Source organism: Plecotus auritus (genome assembly GCF_963455305.1).
Source record: "Plecotus auritus genome assembly, chromosome: 2".
Lineage (NCBI taxonomy): Eukaryota > Metazoa > Chordata > Mammalia > Chiroptera > Vespertilionidae > Plecotus > Plecotus auritus.
Genome location: NC_137771.1, coordinates 174,386,182 through 174,406,391, shown reverse-complemented (window position 1 = coordinate 174,406,391; position 20,210 = coordinate 174,386,182). Strand labels below are relative to the sequence as shown.

General features: G+C 37.9%; 1 protein-coding gene across 17 annotated transcripts in view; it reads left to right on the top strand.

The window, feature by feature from the left end:
* Positions 1–1,291: 1,291 nt before the first annotated feature.
* Positions 1,292–20,210, top strand: part of DLG1 (discs large MAGUK scaffold protein 1) — a 270,363-nt gene continuing 251,444 nt past the window's right edge. For 15 of the 17 annotated variants that reach the window (XM_080656682.1, XM_080656681.1, XM_080656680.1 and 12 more), the window contains exons 1-4: positions 1,292–1,792; positions 2,258–2,307; positions 2,985–3,116; positions 15,011–15,177. In XM_080656682.1, coding sequence (XP_080512808.1) covers positions 2,289–2,307; positions 2,985–3,116; positions 15,011–15,177 — 318 coding nt within the window. In that variant the 5' untranslated portion in view covers positions 1,292–1,792; positions 2,258–2,288. The other 2 variants (XM_080656675.1, XM_080656685.1) reach the window with 2 other exon arrangements.

Genomic DNA, 20,210 nt, shown 5'->3' with positions numbered 1-20,210 from the left:
CCAAAAGTGAAAGCAGTGGTCAGCATGCCTCCGAGTAACTGTTATGGGTACAGTACAAGTTTCCCCGGACTTCCCTTTTTAATCCCAAGGATATGGCCTCGGTGAAAGGCTGTCAAGTTTACTGACTGGGAAGAGTCTTCCGGGTTTGAAAGCACGATCTCCGTGTTTCCAGTTTGGTTACGAATCCTGGGTGACCTTGGGCAAATTCTCTCTGGACCTCAGAGCAGGGACGTCCCTGTTATCCAGAAGAAGCTCCAAGACCTGGGAAGTGACCTGGAGAGCTTTCCGCGAGATTGTTTCTACCAACTGGGTAGCTGAGCCCCTGAGCGGGGTCCAGTCCCGCCTGCAGTCTGCTCCGAGGTGCAGTCGAAACTTAAACCAGCTTGGCTTCTGAGGAGGTGGCTACAGGTGAGTTCTTAAAGGGGCCGCTTGAGCTTGGGTAATACCTGAGACTGAAGACTGGGCGGGGGACGCAGGCCAGGTGGAATGAATGAATGAGTAAAAAAAGGAACGGGTTTTCCCTTCCCACGCTTAAATGCATTCTTGCTTGGAATTAATCACAGAGATTTAAAAATCCATTAGTAAAACCCTAAAACTTTTATCAAAGTAACCAATCTCCCCATTTTATGTGCCCTTCTTTAAGTAACCCCCCCGCAAAACTTTTACTGAGGGGCAAAGAGTAATTAAAAAAAAAAAATCCACACGAAGTGGAAGACAGTGCAGAGATGGTACCCCGGCCCAAGCACCTCTTTTTACCCCCCCTTCCCAGGCTCCGCCTTCTCCCGCCCCTTGACGTGGCTGGAGCCGGCGACTCGTCCACCGGATCGCTTCTCCAGGTTGGAGATCCACCCCGGGGGCGACAGGCACTTTCTCCTGACGTGGAGTTGAAAACAGCACGTGTTTAGTGAGGTTAAAGCGTGTCCCGGTATGTGTCTCGGACCTGGTGTTGGTGAAGTCACATCTGTCTTCAGACACCCCGACCCTTTCGAGCCTGGGGTGCTACCCGCTCAAAACCGCGGGACACCCCGGTGGGCTAGGGCGGGGTAAAGGCGAGCCTTCCCGGGCCACCTGTGGAGTCTGCGTGTCAATTCCTTTGTCCTCAGAGTCCCTTCGCTGGTCGCCCCAGTGAGCGAGGAGGGTCACTTGGGATGCGGCTGGGGTCTGCTTTCCCTTCCCCAGTCCCCGCCCGGCCCTCCTCCCCCTTCCCACCCAAAGGTAGCGCGGAGAGCTCGGGGCGCAGCGCGAGCCGCCTCCTCACTTCCCATTGGCTGCGAGCGCCGGGAAGGCGGTCACGTGGGGGCGCGGCAGTCCAGCTTCGGGGCCGCCATCTTGGCGGAAAGTTTGGGGGGAGAGAGGTTGGGGGCGCGGAAGGAGGCGAGGTTCCGGGGGTGGGACGGCTAGGAGGGGCGAGGGCGAGCAGGCGAGCGGGCCCCGGCGAGTGAGGAGGCGGCGGCCGAGGACGAGGAAGAGGACGCGGGGGTGCGGCCGCCGCGGGGAGCTCCTCCCCCGTTCCCTCACCCCCCTCAGCTGAGCTCCTCCAGCCCCGGGCGGGGCGGGGGGACGTGGAGCGGGGCAGGGCGGGGGAGACGCCCCGAGTGGGTCCGGGGCGCACCCCAGCTCCGAGCGCACGCTGCTCTCAGGAACTTTGTGGCGGCGCCGCAGGTGTGGGGGCCCGCGGCGGTGTGCGGGCCCGCGGAGGTGTGCATGTGGGGCGCGAGGGCGTCGCGGAGAGCGGCCGCTGCCCTGTCCGGCCCCCGCTGGAGTCGCCCGGAGGAAGCGAGCCCGGAGACAGGCAAGCGAGAGGAGGGGGCCCGGGCATGGCGTGGCGATGAGCCCCGCCGGTCCCTTTCTCGGAGCGATTTACAGCCGCCGCTGACTTAGGGGCTAAGGGTCGGAGCGCCTGGTCCCCATCCCAGTCGCTGGTGGGGAGTCTGCATGCTTGTGCCGGGGGAGGGGTGGCCTCACGTCTAGGCATTCAGTGCCGTTTGGAGAGGGGGCAGCTTTCGAGGAGAATTTGGAAGCCACTTCGGTCTCCTCTCAATTTGCTGAGGTATCGCCCCCCTGGTGAAAGCTTTCTTGATTGACTGACACCGCTGGGTTTTGAGGCTCTGCCTTGCACGTGGGAAAACTTTGCCCAGGTGGGTTATTCAGATAGGGGTGGGAGCTTTTCCGTTTGAGATTTAGGGGGAAATGCTAGTTTGACCACGACTCTCTTCTCTTCTTTAGTTCTGTTTCTTTTCTGATTTATGTTTTAAAGGTGTGTGCCCTCTTCCTGATTCTGGGGAAAAATGCCGGTCCGGAAACAAGGTGAGAATTTGTTATGGAACTGTTCTCGTGGATGGCACTTGCTTTTCTGTATGTTTGTTTTCTAATTGCTGTGTTTTATTGATGTTTAACTCTAATGAGACAGCACAGTCCTATTCTTACTGCTTAGGGGATCTAAGCTTCACATCATTCAGAAGATGGACACATCCATATGTTCGTCAAACTTTCTTGATATCTCTTTAGAAACTAGAGAGACAATATTTTACCTCTGAACGTCGTCTTAAAAACTCTGAATTGGTGTTTAGTAAGATATCATTCTTACTAAACACTGTTTTGAGCAATGTGGGATACTGGTAAAAAACTACAATTTTGAAACAGTTAATATTTGGATTATAATGACAAATTATAGATTTTCTGCTTTTGCATATCAGATCAGCTGAAACTGTTACCAGTACTTTAATTAAAATGATCTTTTATTGTGGTAGACTACCAGTACACATTTATTAAAACTATGTATCTTCCTCATTTCTCTACTGTGACATATATTTAAATTTTTTTGAATCATTCTAAGGAATAGAGGTGTGCATGAACATAGTAGCATCAGTTGACCAGGAGGATTTGGGAACTAGATAGATGCCTTGCAGAATTATTTGCTGCACAGTTACTGTGTAATACTTCCTTGTAAAATAATTTTAATCAGACTCTATTTTTTCCCTCAGATACCCAGAGAGCATTGCAACTTCTAGAAGAATATCGTTCGAAACTAAGCCAAACTGAAGACAGACAGCTCAGAAGTTCCATAGAACGGGTTATTAACATATTTCAGAGCAACCTCTTTCAGGCTTTAATAGGTGGGAGTCAAAACTTTGTGACCATTATGTGTCAGCTAGGCTTAATGTTCCTTTGATTTAATTTATTTTAAACCATAGAGAGTGATGTACTTGGTTCTCTTTGAGGCATTCAGTAACTTGAACATCCAGTGAGTTATGTATTTCGATAGGCCTCAATATTCTTTCCAAAAATATCTAAGACAGCCTTTCACTATGATTATTTTAGTAATCTTCAAAAACAATGTTTCCTGTCCTAGTATTAACTATTAAAAGAGGGTGTAGTTAGAAAAATGTTTCAGTACCCTAAAGGTAACGACTGAGTAACTGTTAGCTTTCCGTATTTGACTTGTATTTCTCTGGAGTCCTTGAAAATGTTTGAAGAATAACAGAACATTCATTTACCTTAACACAGACCTCTGTTTAAACTTGGCATTCAGAATTTTAGATCTGAAAATGGTCTTAGAGATGATCTTGTGCAATCTTATTTTACAGGCAAGAAAATTGAAACAGAATTGTATTCTTAATTGTAACTTAAATTTGAAGTGATGCATTGTTTTAAATGAGAACTGAATAAATAAGAGTCCTGCATTCTATTCCTGACACTGCCATTAATTGAATGATACTACATAAATTATATAACCTTTTCTAGATAACATATTAACTAGAATGTGGATGCAATGGAATAGTGGTTTTAAGACTTTTTAAAAAAGTAGCTAGATCCTTTTTTAAAACTAAATCTCATATTTTGTAAACAATCCCCAATATATAAAACAAGGTGATCGGTCTCTGGCCCTCTCCTCCAGTTACCTCGAAAAGTGTGCAAACCACTGAACTAAAAATTTGTCTCTTCCAATTCTAAGAATAAAATGTTTTTTTATTAGTCACTGACTATATAACATATTAAAATAAGACCTATACTTCATTGCATTATAGTTATTTCCTCAGTATCCTCCAAGTAGATATGGCTTTACATCTCATCTATCTGTTGATAGAGTAACTTTTGATGTGATTTGAGGTCCACCTTCAAGTTAGTGTACTCAGAAATAACTTGCTGGTAAATTGATATTTTCTACTAAATTTGTTTTAGAATTAAAGAAATTTTAAAAACCACTCAATACACCTGAATAAGTCTTTAAAATTTAACATTATTATAAACTTTAAAAAATATACAAAACTAGAGAGAACAGTATAATGAACTGTTATATATCTGTCACTTATCTTAAAAAATTATCAACATTTTGCTTTTTTTTTTTTTACCTATAAACTGATGAACATATTTTATATTTGAATTTCTAAACTGATGTGTAAGGTCCAAATGGATGATCAAATTGGATTCTTCTGTAAAAACAGCAAAAAAAAAAGGAAAGGAAAAATAATTTTTTGTTATTTGGTTTTCTAAACCAACATTAAACCTAGGAATGTTTTATTTTGTGGGGTAACTGTTTAAAAAATAGTATGAGTATTAAGTCCTCGTTTACATATAGTTGTAGACATAGATAGACAGATGCAGTTCTTCTCTGTGTGAAGTCTGCAACTTAAGAAAATTAGTTGCTTAGTGAAGTAACCAAACAGTCTATGCTTAGATTTCTCTGTAGGTTGGAGGTAGATTTGCTGTTTGGAGAAATTTTTTTTTTTTTACATATTCTGCCTTGCCTATTTTGAATGTTTTTATCTATTCTTACTTGTAATTGAATTCTGATAGAATTAGTTTTCTAATTATTAAGGTTATATTTGTGAATCTTTGTCCTGCATAATTGCATTGGTTGTGAATTTACTTTGATATTTAGATTTACTTGTATTTCAATTTTTGGGGGGATGTGGTACCAGATTTTGGTTTAAGGAAAGTAATAGATTTTAGGAATTTTGAAACAGGTTGATTTAGTAGAGGTTTTCGTGTGTTTACATTCTGTAATTGAATTGTTAACAAATATGTGCATTCTTTTCTATTTGCTGAATTTAGATTAATTTATTAGCCTTTATTACTTTTTTCAGTGTTTGAAAATATTTAGGTCAATTTCATTTTCATTTTCCTCTGCACCTACACCATTGTTTTTGAAATAGTGTGATAATGTACTTTACACCTGTAAATCAACATTGCAGGATCATATGGTAGTTATATTTTTTAATTTTTGAGGCACTATCATACTGTTTTCCATAGAAGCCATCTTAATGGATATCAGAATATGACACTTTTTAAGTGTGTGTAAACAGAAATATTGGCTAATATTTATTGAGCATTTGTTTAGTTATCATAATCGTATGAGGTGTATATTCACCTATGAGATGATTATACCATTTTATAGATTAGAAAACTGAGGCACTGAGAAATGACATCTTTTGTCCAAGGATGCTAAATTGTGGATAGAGAGTTAGAAACATCGTTGAGAGAGAAACATCCATCAGCTGCCTCCTGCACATCCCCTACTGGGGATGTGCCCGAAACCAAGGTACATGCCCTTGACTGGAATCGAACCTGGGACCCTTCAGTCTACAGGCAGACGCTCTATCCACTGAGCCAAACCGGTTAGGGCTGAATATTTTAATGTGATAAAGACCACTAACAACAATCATGCTTAACATAGATATTGATCTGTAGGGTCAGTGGTATTTTTTTTTTTTTTTTTTTTTACTTTGAAGGTGAATGAATGTTCATGATGATGGAATTTATGTATTTTGAAAAGCGTATTTAACTTAGTAAGCAAAGGGTGAACTTCTAGGTATAATGGTAAAATGTCAGAATTTCTTTGATTTTTTGACTTGTTATTGGTTCCAGTAATGTTATATTTTAGTCTGTTGCTGTGTGTGTGTAACTTTGCAGGTTAGGTTTGAGAAAGGAAAACATTTATGGATGTGGATCAACTAATATATTAGCTAAAATTTTATGAAATTGGAGGAAAATTTCATAAAATTTTTAGTTGGTGGTTTTGATTGAATTGTTAATAGTTTCATTTACTACTGCTCTGAAGCACTGCTTTGATTATGTTGAATCTGGTTGAATTCTCTTTAGAACCTTTAATCACATCTGTAAAGCATCTATAAATATTTCTTGTAGTTTAAGCTATTTCATCTATATAGGGTCAAATTTCTCTACTGAATTTTTCCTTTTCTAATTATTTTTTCAGTATTATCCAGTCTAGGACAAGGTATTGCATTTAGTTGTCATGCCTTTTTAGTGTCCTTTAATCTGGGTACATTTCCATACTCTTCCTTTATCTTTTATGACATTGACATTTTTGAAGAACACAGTTCTCCATTACTCTTATTTTTTTATATGTTGTTTCTCATTTTGGGTTTTTCTTATGCTTGCTCATGGTTACATTTAGGTTATGTATTCCATAGGGTTTTCTACATCCAGAGGTATACATCTTCTGCCCTTCATTGATGATGTTAGTTTTGATCACCCAATTAAGGTGTTATCTCATTACTCTACAGTTACTGCTTTTTTCCCCTTGGATCTTATAAGCAAACTAGAGGCCCAATGCACAGATTCATCCACTGGTGGGGTCCCTCAGCCTGGCCTGCAGGGATCAGTGGGCCTCCGCACCCCGGCCTTACCTGCCGGCTTGTTGGGCTCCAGCTTGCTGTCCACGTCGATCCCACACAGCATGAAGTAGTGCTTGAAGCAGCAGGCGGCTGGGGAGGAGCCTGAGCCTGGGCTGGGCATCTCACTACTCCCGCTTATCCTGGCCCTGCTGCGCCTGCAGGGGGAGTGTCCGCAGGAGAGGCTAGTGCTGCCGCAGCTGCGCTTGCCAGCCATCAGCAGCCTGTTGGCTGAGCGGCATTCCTGCGCTCCCACTGTGGGAGCGCACTGACTACCAGGGGGCAGCTCCTGCATTGAGCGTCTGCCCCCTGGTGGGCAATCTGCATTATAGCTACTGGCTGGTTGTCCGGTCATCTGGTCTCTTAGGCTTTTATATATATAGACTAGAGGCCCGGTGCACAAAAATTCATGCTTTCAGGGGAGAGGGGGTCCCTCAGCCCAGCCTTCCCCCTCTCACAGTCCGGGAGCCTTCAGGGGATGTCCTACTGATGGCTTAGGATTAAGCCACAGTCTGGCCTCCCTCTGCGGGAGGCGACCGCGCTGATCTGGGGAAGGCACTGCCCCCATAACCCCGCTACTACTGCCACTGCTGGCTGCCGGCCCTCCTCGGCCCTCGCAGCCGCTGTGGCTTTGTCTGGAAGGATGTCCAGAAGACGTCCGGTCTATCTGGTCTAATTAGCATATTACCCTTTTATTAGTATAGATTGCTTTTAGCAAAATTGTCACCCACAATTTAGCATTCATTGATGATGCTTGCCTGAACCAGTTTTTACTATGTTCAAAATAACAGTTTTATTAAAGTAGCACTCCTCCGCATTTTCCAATTAGCACTTGGCATCTTACTGTAATTAAGAGCCCTTCTCCCCCATCTATTTATCCATCTGTTGATGTATCTATTTCAATAATTGATAATTTATTACTATCCTTAATATTTTTGGTGCTCAGATTGTCTCAGATTTATCTGGTGGGAGCCCTCACAAACTTGTTCTTTTGTCCTTATGACATGCCCCTATCATTTTTTAAAGCATTTTCTTACTTTTGGCATAACATGAAATTCTATACGTATCCTGCCCCAGCCTTGGAATCAGCCAATTCTGAGAAGCTCTAGTTCCTTTTGATACACACCTTGTTTTAAAGAATATGTATGTGAATACCCTATGACTGTTAGTCAAATAGTATATAAAGTAATTTATTGTTGGATACTGGCTTGACATTTTTCCTGTTTCTAGTGTGTGAAGCACAAATTGTAATACAATTATGTTTCATATGATATTCTTTTCTTTGGTGATCAAAAAGGCTATTTAAATGTACATTGGCTTAGAAGAAAAAAGTGAATCTGTGCTTGAGTAGATTTGACAGTTGTCTCTCTTAGTTAATAAAAACATTGTACTTGCTTTTAGTCAATTAACTGATACAATTTTTTCTCTCTAAATGGCAGGGTTATGTTTCAGTGTTCATTTAGCCTTCTCTCCTCCTTGTTCCATAGGGTGAATATCCTTTTAGAATGTTATTCTTTGGGTATACATATGCACTTTCATTTTGCAAACTACCTGCACAAATAAAATTGTTTCTTTCATGGGAATTGATACTTAAAATCAGTGTGAAAAATCCCATCAGATTAAAATTATCCTTGAAAAATTTTTCGGAATTTAACAGTGTCTCTCATTAACTATAATACAATTGTTTTTCCCTCTAGTGGAAAGAAATATTTTTTTCTTCAGTTGAGCAATAGATGAAGTAGTTGGCTTGTGATTAAGTAACCTCTTGTACTAAAAGCTCAAAATTCTAGAATCATTCTCAGCACAGTAAGATACAGAGAGGTGCTGACATTATGAGAGGTGCATGAAAATGGACACTATATGAGGGAACAGTCTTCACCCTTCTAATTTTTTATTTGTGACATTCACTTACTGGGGGTGGTCTGACAGGTAGAATGTTAGCTTTTTTTGGTAGAAGGAGGTGCTGTAGGTGAATTTGCCCAAGTGCATGTAGTGTGACTTTTCCGTATTATCACTATTAACTTTTTAAAAATATATTTTTATTGATATCAGAGAGGAAGGGAGAGGGAGAGAGAGATAGAAACATCAATGATGAGAGAGAATCATTGATTGGCTGCCTCCTGCACACCCCCTACTGGGGCTCGAGCCCGCAACCTTGGCATGTGCCCTTGACCGGAATCAAACTCAGGATCCTTGAGTCCACAGGCCAACGCTCTATCCACTGAGCCAAACCAGCTACGGTCATATTAACTATTTTTATACCACAAAATTTATTATTTGATAATCTTTCCATTTCAGTAGATTTGTGCAATTTTAAATGACTGTGTTTACATTATATAGATTTACTGTAGTTTTATTAATGATGCCCTAGGAGCATTTAGGCATATAATTTTTTGGAATTATAGACAATATTGCATTTGTATATGCCTCTTTCTTCTGCATCCTTTATTATATCCTTTGGATATTTTTCTAGAAATGAATTGCTAGGTATAAGGAGATATGAATTTTAAAAGGCTTTTGATGTAATTCATGAAATTACCCTTAGAAATGTTTTATATTTTTAGGCAGTATGTAGAAGACTGACTAATTCACTATACCTTCCAGTGGTCGGCAAACTCATTAGTCAACAGAGCCAAATATCAACAGTACAACAATTGAAATTTCTTTTGAGAGCCAAATTTTTTAATCTTCTTCTAATGCCACTTCTTCAAAATAGACTCGCCCAGGCTGTGGTATTTTGTGGGAGAGCCACACTCAAGGAGCCAAAGAGCCGCATGTGGCTCGCGAGCTGCAGTTTGCCGACCACTGCCTTAAACAATATGGAGTAGTATTCATCTTTTTAATACTTTTTATTCTGATATGTAGAATATATATTTAGTCTTTTTGATGTTTTATTGTGTGTTTCTCTGATTAAAGAAATGACCAGTTATGTCAGAATTTTCCTACATTGTTTCTTTTAATTTATTTTGTGAATTGTTTGTTCATATCATTTGTCCCTCCCATCACCTTTTCTCCCCTTTTTTTCTTAGAGGTATAAAATCTGTTAGAGATATTAACTCTACCTGCCAACTAGCTTCCCTTGTTTGTCATTTGTTCTTAAACTTTTATTTAAAAAACACAGGAATGTTTATATGTGGTTAGATTTACCAGTTGTGTGTGTGCGTGCGCGTTTTCTGCTCTTAGTACCATGATTAGAAAGGCTTTCCTATCCCCAAGATTATTATATTTAAATTTTTTCATGGCTTCTATTTTTAACATTTAAATCCTTAATAGATTAGAAATCATTATTATTTTTTTTAATCCTCACCTGAGTATGTATGTCTGTAAATTGATTTGAGAGTGAGAGAAAAAACAAACCATCGTTCAGTTGCCTTCTGTACATGGCCCGACCGGGATCAAATCCATAACCTAGGTATGTCAGGGCACCTCGGGAATTGAACCCGCAACCTTTAGGTGCACAGGATGATGCTCCAACTGAGCCACACTGGCCAGGGCTAGATTGGAAATTATTTTGAAATAAAGTATGATATTGCTTTTTAAAACAGAATTTGTTACTTATTATGCTCCCTTGTACGTTTTCTTAAATTATTAGACTTTAATTTTTTTCAGCAGTTTTAGGTTTACAGAAAATTTGATGGGAAAATACAGAGTACCCATATCATCATCACCTCCTACTCCCTTCCCCTATTATTAACGTCTTGCACTAGTGTGTTATATTTGTTACAGTTGATAAGCCAATATTGATATATTGTTATTGACTAAAGTTCATAATTTACATTGGGGTTCACTTTTTGTGTGATAAAATTGACATTCACATTTGTTGCTTTAGCACATGTATCCACCATTTTAGTATCATACAAAGTAGTTTTACTGCCCTAAAAATCTCTTGTGCTCCATGTGTTCATTTCTTCCTCCCTCCCCCAGAACCCATGGCAACCAATGATCTTTTTATTATCTCCATAGTTTTGCCTTTCAGATTGGCTTCTTTCACTTAGCAACATGTATTTAAGGTTTCTCTGTCTTTTAATGGCTTGGTAGCTCATCTCTCTCTTTTTTTTTTTTTTTTACAGACTTTATTTTTAAGAACAATTTTGGGTTCATAGCAAATTGAGAGAAAGGTCCAGAGATTCCCCATATACTCCCTGCCCCAACACATAACATAGCCTTCCCCATTATCAACATCCCCCACCTGAATGGTACATTTGTGACAGTTGACGAACCTACATGGGCAACATCATTATTACCCAAAGTCCATAGTTTACCTTAGTGTTCACTCTGTTGTACATTTTATAGGTTTGGACAAATGTATAATGACATGTATCCACCATTATAGTATACAGAGTAGTTTCACTGCCCTAAAAATCCTCTGTACTCTGCCTGTTCATCCCTTTCCTACCTCTAACCTCTGATAGTCACTGATCTTGTTTGCTATCTCCATAGTTCTGCCTTTTTCAGGATGTCATATAGTTGGAATCACACAGCATGTAGCCTTTTCAGATTGGCTTCTTTCTTTTAGTAATATACATTTAAAGTTCTTCCACATCCTTTTATGGCTTGATAGCTCTTTTTTTTTTTTTAATACTGAATAATATTGATTGTCTGGATATACCAGTTTATCTTTTCACCTATTGAAGTATATCTAAGTTGCTTCCAAGTTTTGGAAGTTATGATAAAGCTGCTACAAACACATGTGTATAGATTTTTGTGTGGACATTTAAGTTTTCAACTTATTTGGGTAAATATCCAGGAGTGCAATTCTGGATTGTACTGTAAGAGTATGCTTAGCTTTGTAACAAACTACCTAACTATCTCCCAAAGTGGGTGGCAATGAATTAGAGTTCCTGTTGCTCCGTATCCTTGCCGGCATTTGGTGTTGTCAGTGTTCTGTAATTTGGCCATGCTAATAGATGTAGAGTGGTATCTCATTGTTTTAACGTGCATTTCCCTGATGACATGTGCAGCACTTTTTCATGTGCTTGTCTATGTGTAGTGTAAGCATAACTTTATATGCACTGGGAAACAGAAATATTGGTGTGATGGGTTTCATTGCAATATTCACTGTCTTGGGATATTCGCTTTTGTGTGGTGGTTGGGAACCAAACTTGCAATATTTCTGAAGTAGAACTGTATTTGTTTTGCGTCACTACTTTCAGTTCTTTTGGTTATATACCTGGAAGTTGAATTGCTGGGTCAAATGGTCATTCTATGTTTAATGTTTTGAAGGACCACTATACTGTTTTTCTATAGTAGCTGCACAATTTTATATTCCTACTAACAATGCACAAGTGTTTAATTTCTCTACATCCTCCTCAAGACTCTTTATTTCTGTTTTGTTGATGATACTAGCTATCCTAATGGGTGTTTTACTCAGCTTATTTTGTCTTAAGCCTGATATTGTTTAAATAATATGAATATTTGGTTCTCTAGTCCAGCGGTCACCAACCTTTTGGACCTCGCGGACCACCAGTGGTCCGGCCCACAAGTTGGCGATCACTGCTCCAAAGGTTTCCTTAAACCAGCAGTTGTCAACCTTTTGGACCTCCGTGGACCACCAGTTGACAACTGCTGCTCTAGTCCTTGGGAGCTCAGATATAGCAGACTAGAAAGGCCTGTTTGATAGATGAATATAAGACCTAGATTTAAGGCATTTCAATTGCTAGTAGCTAGATGCAAATGAACTTTTGAAAAATTTATGTAGGGAATGCTTTGTTCCTTACCATACCAGGTGGTGAAATGTTACTCTGAGTTATATTAGTCTAGATCTCAGTTGTCCTGTATGGTAGCCATTAGCCAAATACGGCTATTTAAATTAATTAAACCTAGATGAAATGATAAATTCAGTTCCTCAGTCACACTAGTCACATTTTAAGTGTTCAATAGTCATATGTAGGTAGTGGCCACCATATTTAGAGATAGTGGAAGGAAGGGGGAGAGGCAGAGAGAGAAACATCAATGTGAGAGAAATACATCAATTGGTTGCCTCCTGCAATAGCCCGGACTAGGGATGGGGATAGAGCCTACAACTTAGGTACTAGTGCTAGTATGTGTCCCTGACCAGAATCAAACCGGCCGCTCTAACCTCTGAGCAAAACCTAGCACAACTAGGGCAACTATAGAACATTTTTATCATTGCAGAAAGTTCTTCTGGACAGCAATGGTCCAGATTTTCATTAGAGATGTTATTGAAGGGTGAATACAGCGGTGTTTGTTAATTATAGAATAAAAGGTCACATAGAAATTTAAGACTTGAAATTTGATTTACAGTAATAATTTTATGTAGTGATGTGGGCTACTTACCTTAAGATTGGTAACTAACCAATTATTTAACACTCATTTAGTGCTCTTGAGGCAAAATACTATACTAGGAGTTCCGGATTTTCTTCATGTTGTTGTTTTTTTAGTAGGAAATACCCCTGTCTGTCTATCTCTCTCTCCCCTCTCTCTTGATAGTTATAAATATACTAGAGGTCCAGTGCGTGAATTAGTGCATGCGTGGGGTCCCTTGGCCTGGCCTGTGCCTTCTCGCAATCTGGGACCCCTTGGGGGATGTTGGAGAGCTGGTTTTGGCCTGATCGCCCAGGCCAGGCTGAGGGACCCCACTGATGCATGAATTTATGCACCGGGCCTCTAGTATAGGATATTTCCTACACATATAAAATACATATCTTACATGTATAGAAATATATGCCCTACTACATAAATAAACACATACTCTCACACATATATCTTCTACAAAAAAAAAATTCCCTAATATTTTCTGGAAAATAGTCCATATTTAAATTTCCAAATTGTTACAATGTATTTTATAGCTGCTCTCTCTTCCTCCCACCACACATACCAGTCAAGGCTCAGATGTTGTAGTTGGTTGCTATGTCTTTTTCATTTCTCTTATACAGAAAAATGCTTGCTTTCAAACAGTTTTTCAATATCATGATACTAATTTTTTACAGAAGCCAGGCCAGTTTTTTTGTAGAACATCCCCTTACCAATTTGTTTTGTTGCTTGCTTTTCTGGTGTCATATAATTTGTTCCTCTATCCCCTTTATTTCCTGTGAACTAGAAGTTGATTTTAAAGACTTGCTTTAGGTTCAGGTTAAACAAATTTTGGTAAGAACGTTTTGTAGCCAGTGCTCTGAATTTGAGTTTTTTATTTTTGTGATGGTTATGTGAATAGTTTTATATAGTGATTTATGATTTATAAATGCTTTCACATCAATTTTTTTCTAGTAATATTCTTGACACCCTTTGAAGTAGGATATTTTCTTTATTGTGTAGATGTTAGTTTTTATTAGCCCTTTACTTAGAAATTTGTACAATTCCACTGGTTATTAAAACTGAAAAGGGAGTTAATTTGTCTCTACTGTCTTCACATGTTTTTAAAGGAAATACTAATCTTTTCATCATTCTGAGAAACAAGAAGTAAAAGGTATTCCATCTATGTTATTTATAGTTATTGTGTATGATTCTTCTATACAGAATAATGCCCACCCTTGCTGATAATAATTTCCCTCCTTTGAAAAAAAATCAACTCAAAATTAAACCAGTAGGTGAATAAAGAACTGTCATAAACTACTATAGAATAAACTATCTCTCAGAGCTTCTGAGCAGCATGAATAATCAGTGTTAATGTATCAAGCTTGTATAATTCCAGCTGATAACAAAGTAACATGATATTCTAAATTATCCAGTGCTGTTATTAGTATGTTTATGATTTCTTTTAAGAGTTTTATCATACCTTTAACTGATTATTTCTAAAATAATATAAACGATTTAATTTAGCTATTTCTAAATATTCAGACTAGAGATCTAAAAATGCTTCTAGTTTGTTGATTTTAATTTATTTTTTGTTTTGCTATCGTTTGATTAGAAGAGCCATTAAAACCACTTAAGAGGTTTACATGCCCAGCCTGGATATTGGTGGTACAAAGATATAAAATATCAGTAATAAGTCATATATGCAGAATTTATAATAATAGTACCTGCTCTCTATTGGGAGCTTATTATGTGCCATTGTGCACTTTACATGTATTATTCAGTTCTTGTAACAATTCATAATGTTAAGAGGCAAGTTATCAGAGGTTAAATAACTTGCCTAAATATGTAGCTAATGGGTGAAAAAGTAGGTATTTTATTTACTTTTTCAGTACTGACTTTGAAGTGTAAAAAGCCTATGACTTTTACACTGTGCCCTGCAGGTTCTGATATGCTTGTGATATAATACAGTGAAACATATTTACTATTTAAGCATGCTATAAGGTTGGACTTACTATGCTGATCTAGAGTAAAATTTTTGCCTTTGGGTTATGTTATTTTAGCAATGCATAGTTTAATTAGAAAATATAAATACTTTTTTTTTTCCCTTTCCTCACCTGTAGATATTCAAGAATTTTATGAAGTGACCTTACTGGATAATCCAAAATGTATAGATCGTTCAAAGCAGTCTGAACCAATACAGCCTGTGAATACTTGGGAAATTTCCAGCCTTCCAAGCACTACTGTGACTTCAGAAACACTGCCAAGCAGCCTTAGCCCTAGTATAGAGGTAAGATAAAAAATTTTTCCTCTTAAGCTGTTTAGAGCTACTAAGTTTTTTCATTTTATTAAAATGAACACTTTGTGGAACTACTATTTATAATGGAATAAAGAGGATAGGATTGAAAATATGTTTGAAAAGAAAAACTCAGGATCTCTGGTGCCCTGGTTTTAAAATGGTTTGAGGTGTGAAATACTGGCTTTAGACTATTAAAAAATACTTTGCATGATAGACTTCAATGAGGCTCTGTCTGTGTGATAATTAGATAGAAACTATATGTACTTTGAAAAAATGGTTTTGCTCTGGTATTCTTTCTTAGAAATTGAATATGGTTTTGTAGTCCTGGGCAGTTTACTTGCTACATTTATACCAAGGATTCTGTTTATTGTCCTGAAGGATTGTATTACTAAAATTTTAGAGACTGACCAATAAATCTAAAGGTCCGCATTGGGTTTCTATATTTTTCTATAACTAAAACTGTCGAGTTTTCATAACTATTTTCATAATGTTCTTTTTTGTTACATATTGTTGCTGGTAGAGTTAGACGTGACATAACAGAGATATGAAGCATTTTATAATGAAGATTCTGTCTGAGAAACATTAGTCATTTGAAGGTGGTTGTCTGACTGAATATGATTCTAGTCCCTTGTAGTTAGTACTAGAGAATTGCCTGGAAAATTGAATCAGCTTCTGTTTGGTGTGTAATAAATCAGGAACAAGTAGTGGTGGGCAGCAATCAGACAGCCCTTTGGCAATGAAGGAGACAGTTTCTCAGTTTCTTGTTTATGTTACGTAACAGAACGAATTTTAGAGCAAGAAAAATCAGAAAACATTTTATCCCTCTCCTTCATTTTAAAGATGAGGAAACTGAAATCCAGAAGAAAAACTGAGACCCAGCTTATTCAGCTAGTTTGGGAAAGTCTACCTTGGGATTTCAGACCTCTTAAAACCCAATTCACACTTCTCTTTACTAATCTTGATATGTCCTTGTGTTTCCCTTTGACGAAAGATTCTAGTGTAGTATTTTCTATGTGTCCTTATTTTCCTCTTTTATATTTTTCATCGCTTTCTCTTGGATAATTTTAGTTTCCATTCCCTTTAGTTGATATATCATTTGTGCTTATGCTAGTCCATTTCAAATAGATTTTTTTAAATGTTAACTAATAATACAATTTCATTTTTAAAGTGATATGGTTATATCCCCTTTTCATATAACTTTTTTTTGTTTTTGGTATGTGTCCCCTTTACTTTGTACATATGTCTAGAGAGATGTTTGGAATAATATTTGTTTAATATGAATGATTGTTTCTGGGTGATGATTTTTTTTCTTATTTACACTTTATTACTTTTTAAAAAAATAATGAGCATGTGTCATTTTCATAAAAACAATCCTAATTCTAAAAGAAGTGTGCTACTTTTAGAAATTGTAAGGTAGAGTATTTGAAAGGAAGCAAGATGCAGGTAGGGGTAAGAGAAATTGTCTAATTTAATGAGAAATTCCAACAGAAAACGGTGCACTATCATGTCTGCTATAACAGAATACTATAGATTGGATAGCTTATAAACAACACAAATTTATTTTTCACAGTTCTGGAGTGTGGGAAGTCCAAGATCAACTCACCAGCAGATTCATTGTCTAAGAGCCCACTTCCTGATTCATAGATGGCCAGCCATCTTCTCACTGTGTCCTCACATTAAGGAAAGAGTGAGGGAGCATTCTGGGGTCTCTTTTATAAGGATACTAATTCCATTAATGAAGGCTTCACCCTCATGACCTAAATACCTCCTAATACCATTGCATTCGGGCTTAAAATTTCAACAAGAATTTTGTGGGACATTTAAGTTCAATCTATGGTAATCCTGTTCCTGATAATATAGTACATTTAAAGTGGATCAAAGATTCAAAGGTTAAAAAAATGAAATTATAGCCCTAGCCAGTTTGGCTCAGTGGCAGGGGTGGGCAAACTTTTTGACTCGAGGGCCACAATGGGTTCTTAAACTGGACCGGAGGGCCAGAACAAAAGCATGGATGGAGTGTTAGTGTGAACTAATATAAATTCAAAGTAAAGGAGCGGAGGGGAGAGCAAGAGAACCCTCCGCTCTTTCGGCTCCGCGGGCCGGATAGAACAGCCGAACGGGCCGGATCCCACGGGCCGTAGTTTGCCCATGGCTGGTGTAGAGTGTCGTCCTGTGGACTGAAGTGTCCTGGGTTCATTTCCGGTCAAGGGCACATGCGGGCTTGATCCCCAGTGGGGTGTGCAGGAGGCAGCTGATCAATGATTATCTCTCATCATTGTTGTTTCTATCTCTCCCTCTCTCGTCCTCTCTGAAATAAAAAAATATATATATATATTTAAAAAATGAAATTATAAAAATAAACTTTTAAATGATTTTTGGATTAGGAAAGCTTTTCTAAGCATGACAACAAAGAAATCCCAGAAAAATTTAAAGGAAAGGTTAAGAATGCTGACTTTGTAGAATTTGTTTGTGGGCTTCACAAAGTTTGATTGTTTGAACTTTGATTATAGAACTTCTGTATCTTGAAAGATACAATAAAATGAGAAATGATAAACTGGGGGGAAGTTGTCATATTTATGGAAAAGGACTAATTTCCAACCCTCTCAGGAAACCTCTTCAGATCAGTAAGAAAAAAAGCCAATAAACTAGAGAAGATGACAAAATACAAGAAAGCAAGTAAATTGCTATCTAATTAAAACATTTAATTCTAATATTAGCAGGATTCTGTAGAAAATAAGTTAATTTTCTCAGTGCTTTTTTTTCTTTTTTCAAAAATTTTTCCTCAACTCTGGTATGTGTCTGTTGAATGATATTTCTGATTTTAAGAGTTTAGTTTAAAAACAAAATGTTACCTGTTTTCAAATAGGAAAAAGCCAACATTCAATAGGAAAGTGACTAAAGAATGTGAATGGGCTGTTTAGAGAAAAATAAACACAAATGGACCAATAAGCCTATGAAGAGATACTCCACTTCATTTAAAAAAAAATGCAAATTGACATTGAGAATATTTTAATTTGATTATCAAAGATTAATTAAATGAGGAAAGAGAAACGTTTATGCTGTTGATAGGACAATACAGTGGTGTAACCTTTTGGAAAGATAGCTTGACAGTACATATTCATATCCTTGCATCTAGCATATGTTCCAAATGTACTTACAAATTATTGAAATATATTAAAAGACATATATGTGTGTGTGTGTGTGTGTGTGTGTGTGTATGGGCATGTTCATTGCAATATTTGATATTAGTAAAAACCAACAAGGAACAAATATAAATATCAGTAAGAAACTGGATAAATACATTATGGTGTAGCCACTTAATGCAGTATCAAATAGCAGGCATAAAAATATTATCTGTATATCCACTATGTGTTATTCAATTATTGAAAGCAGGTTGCATAGCAGCAAGTATAATATAACTGAAAAAAGTGTGAGGTTAGATATGTCTGGAATATTACACACTTAGCCCACTTTCAGTAATGTACTCTTGTTTTCAGTTGTCCCTGCTGTCTCCAGGCTCCCTATTTCAGCCCTTCTGAGTTCATCCTCAGGGGAGGGAAATTATCTGAGTAATGTAGGAAGGGCATCTCCTTTCCCTTTTGACCTTATGATTTAATGCTTTAAAACAATCCATCTGCTTTAATTTATGTAGAGTTTTAAGAGATAGTAGAGTTAAAAGCATATATTTATCTACTAGGTTTAATCTGAAGTCCTCTAACACTGACTTAAAAATTATTGAAGTACTTTGTATTATTTGTACATAAAGGTGCACAAATCATAAATATATAACTTGCATTCCTGAGAAGCCATATATCGAAGGAAAGAAAGGGAAAGAATTTATCTACTGGCATCAGTTCCCCTGAACTTTAGGGATGTGGATTTGTTGGGTACAGGGAATGGTTTTTAGTTTTGTGGTTAACAGGAAAGTTCCAAGTGAGGAAGTGAGAGATGAGAGGTGGACAAGAGTCCAGAGGCACAAGGTGTTGCTAAGGCTGCTAAGGCGAAGGCAAATGTGACAGTTTGGAGGCAAACATTGGAATGAGTTGTGAGGGCACATACTAAATCTGGTATAGTGTCTCTACTCTCTTATGATCTGGTGGCATAGCCCTCCCACCTCCGCACCCCCCTTTAAATGGCATTAACTTTTTGAAGAGACTATGCTAGCTATTTTATAGAATACCACACATTCTGTATTTGTTTAGTTTGTTGCCTTGTGTTTAAGTCATTCCACTAAGTCCTGTATTTCTGGTAACAAGGTAGATGTAAAAGTTGATTAGACTTACTTTGGGAAGCAGACTTCATGATTATATATTGTACTTCACATTGTATTACATTAGGAAGCATAGAATATCAGGTTGTTGCACTTGTGCTGATGCTTGATTACTTAGGGGTGGTGACCTCCAGATCCTCCATTGTATAGGTATATTTTTCTCTTTGTAGTTATTAAGTATAGGTGGTAGTGCTTCCAACACCTTATATTGAGTGAATTTTTACCTTATTCATTAATGATCCTTGCCTGAATCACTCACTTCATTAGAAGTTTCAAAATGTTGATTTCCTTTCCTAATTTTATCAGTTCATCTTATTTATTAGTTGGTATTCTCCTGAAAAAAGTACTTTTCCTCAATAACTAGGGATGAACCTTTGTTCCGCCTACAAAAACAAGGTAAAGCTTATATTTTCTTTTAAAGACTAGCTTTTAGAGTAGAGCTTGTGCAATAATCTCTTTCAAAGGTGGCTTATAAGTTTCACCACTTTTTCTTGTTCTCTCTTTTAAAAAACTATCACTGTGGATTGAGAGATTTTTATTTAATAAGTACTTTGTACCTTTCTTCTGGGACTTATATTTTACTATCATTTGGGCCTTTTTCAATCTCTCTCTTAAAAATTATTTTGAAACACATTACATCTACAGAAAAAAGAATAATAAACTGTCATTTTTGTCACATTTTCTTGCTCTCTGCACACGCACACGCACACTCATATATATAAACTTAAAAAAATTCTGCTGAACCACTTGAGAG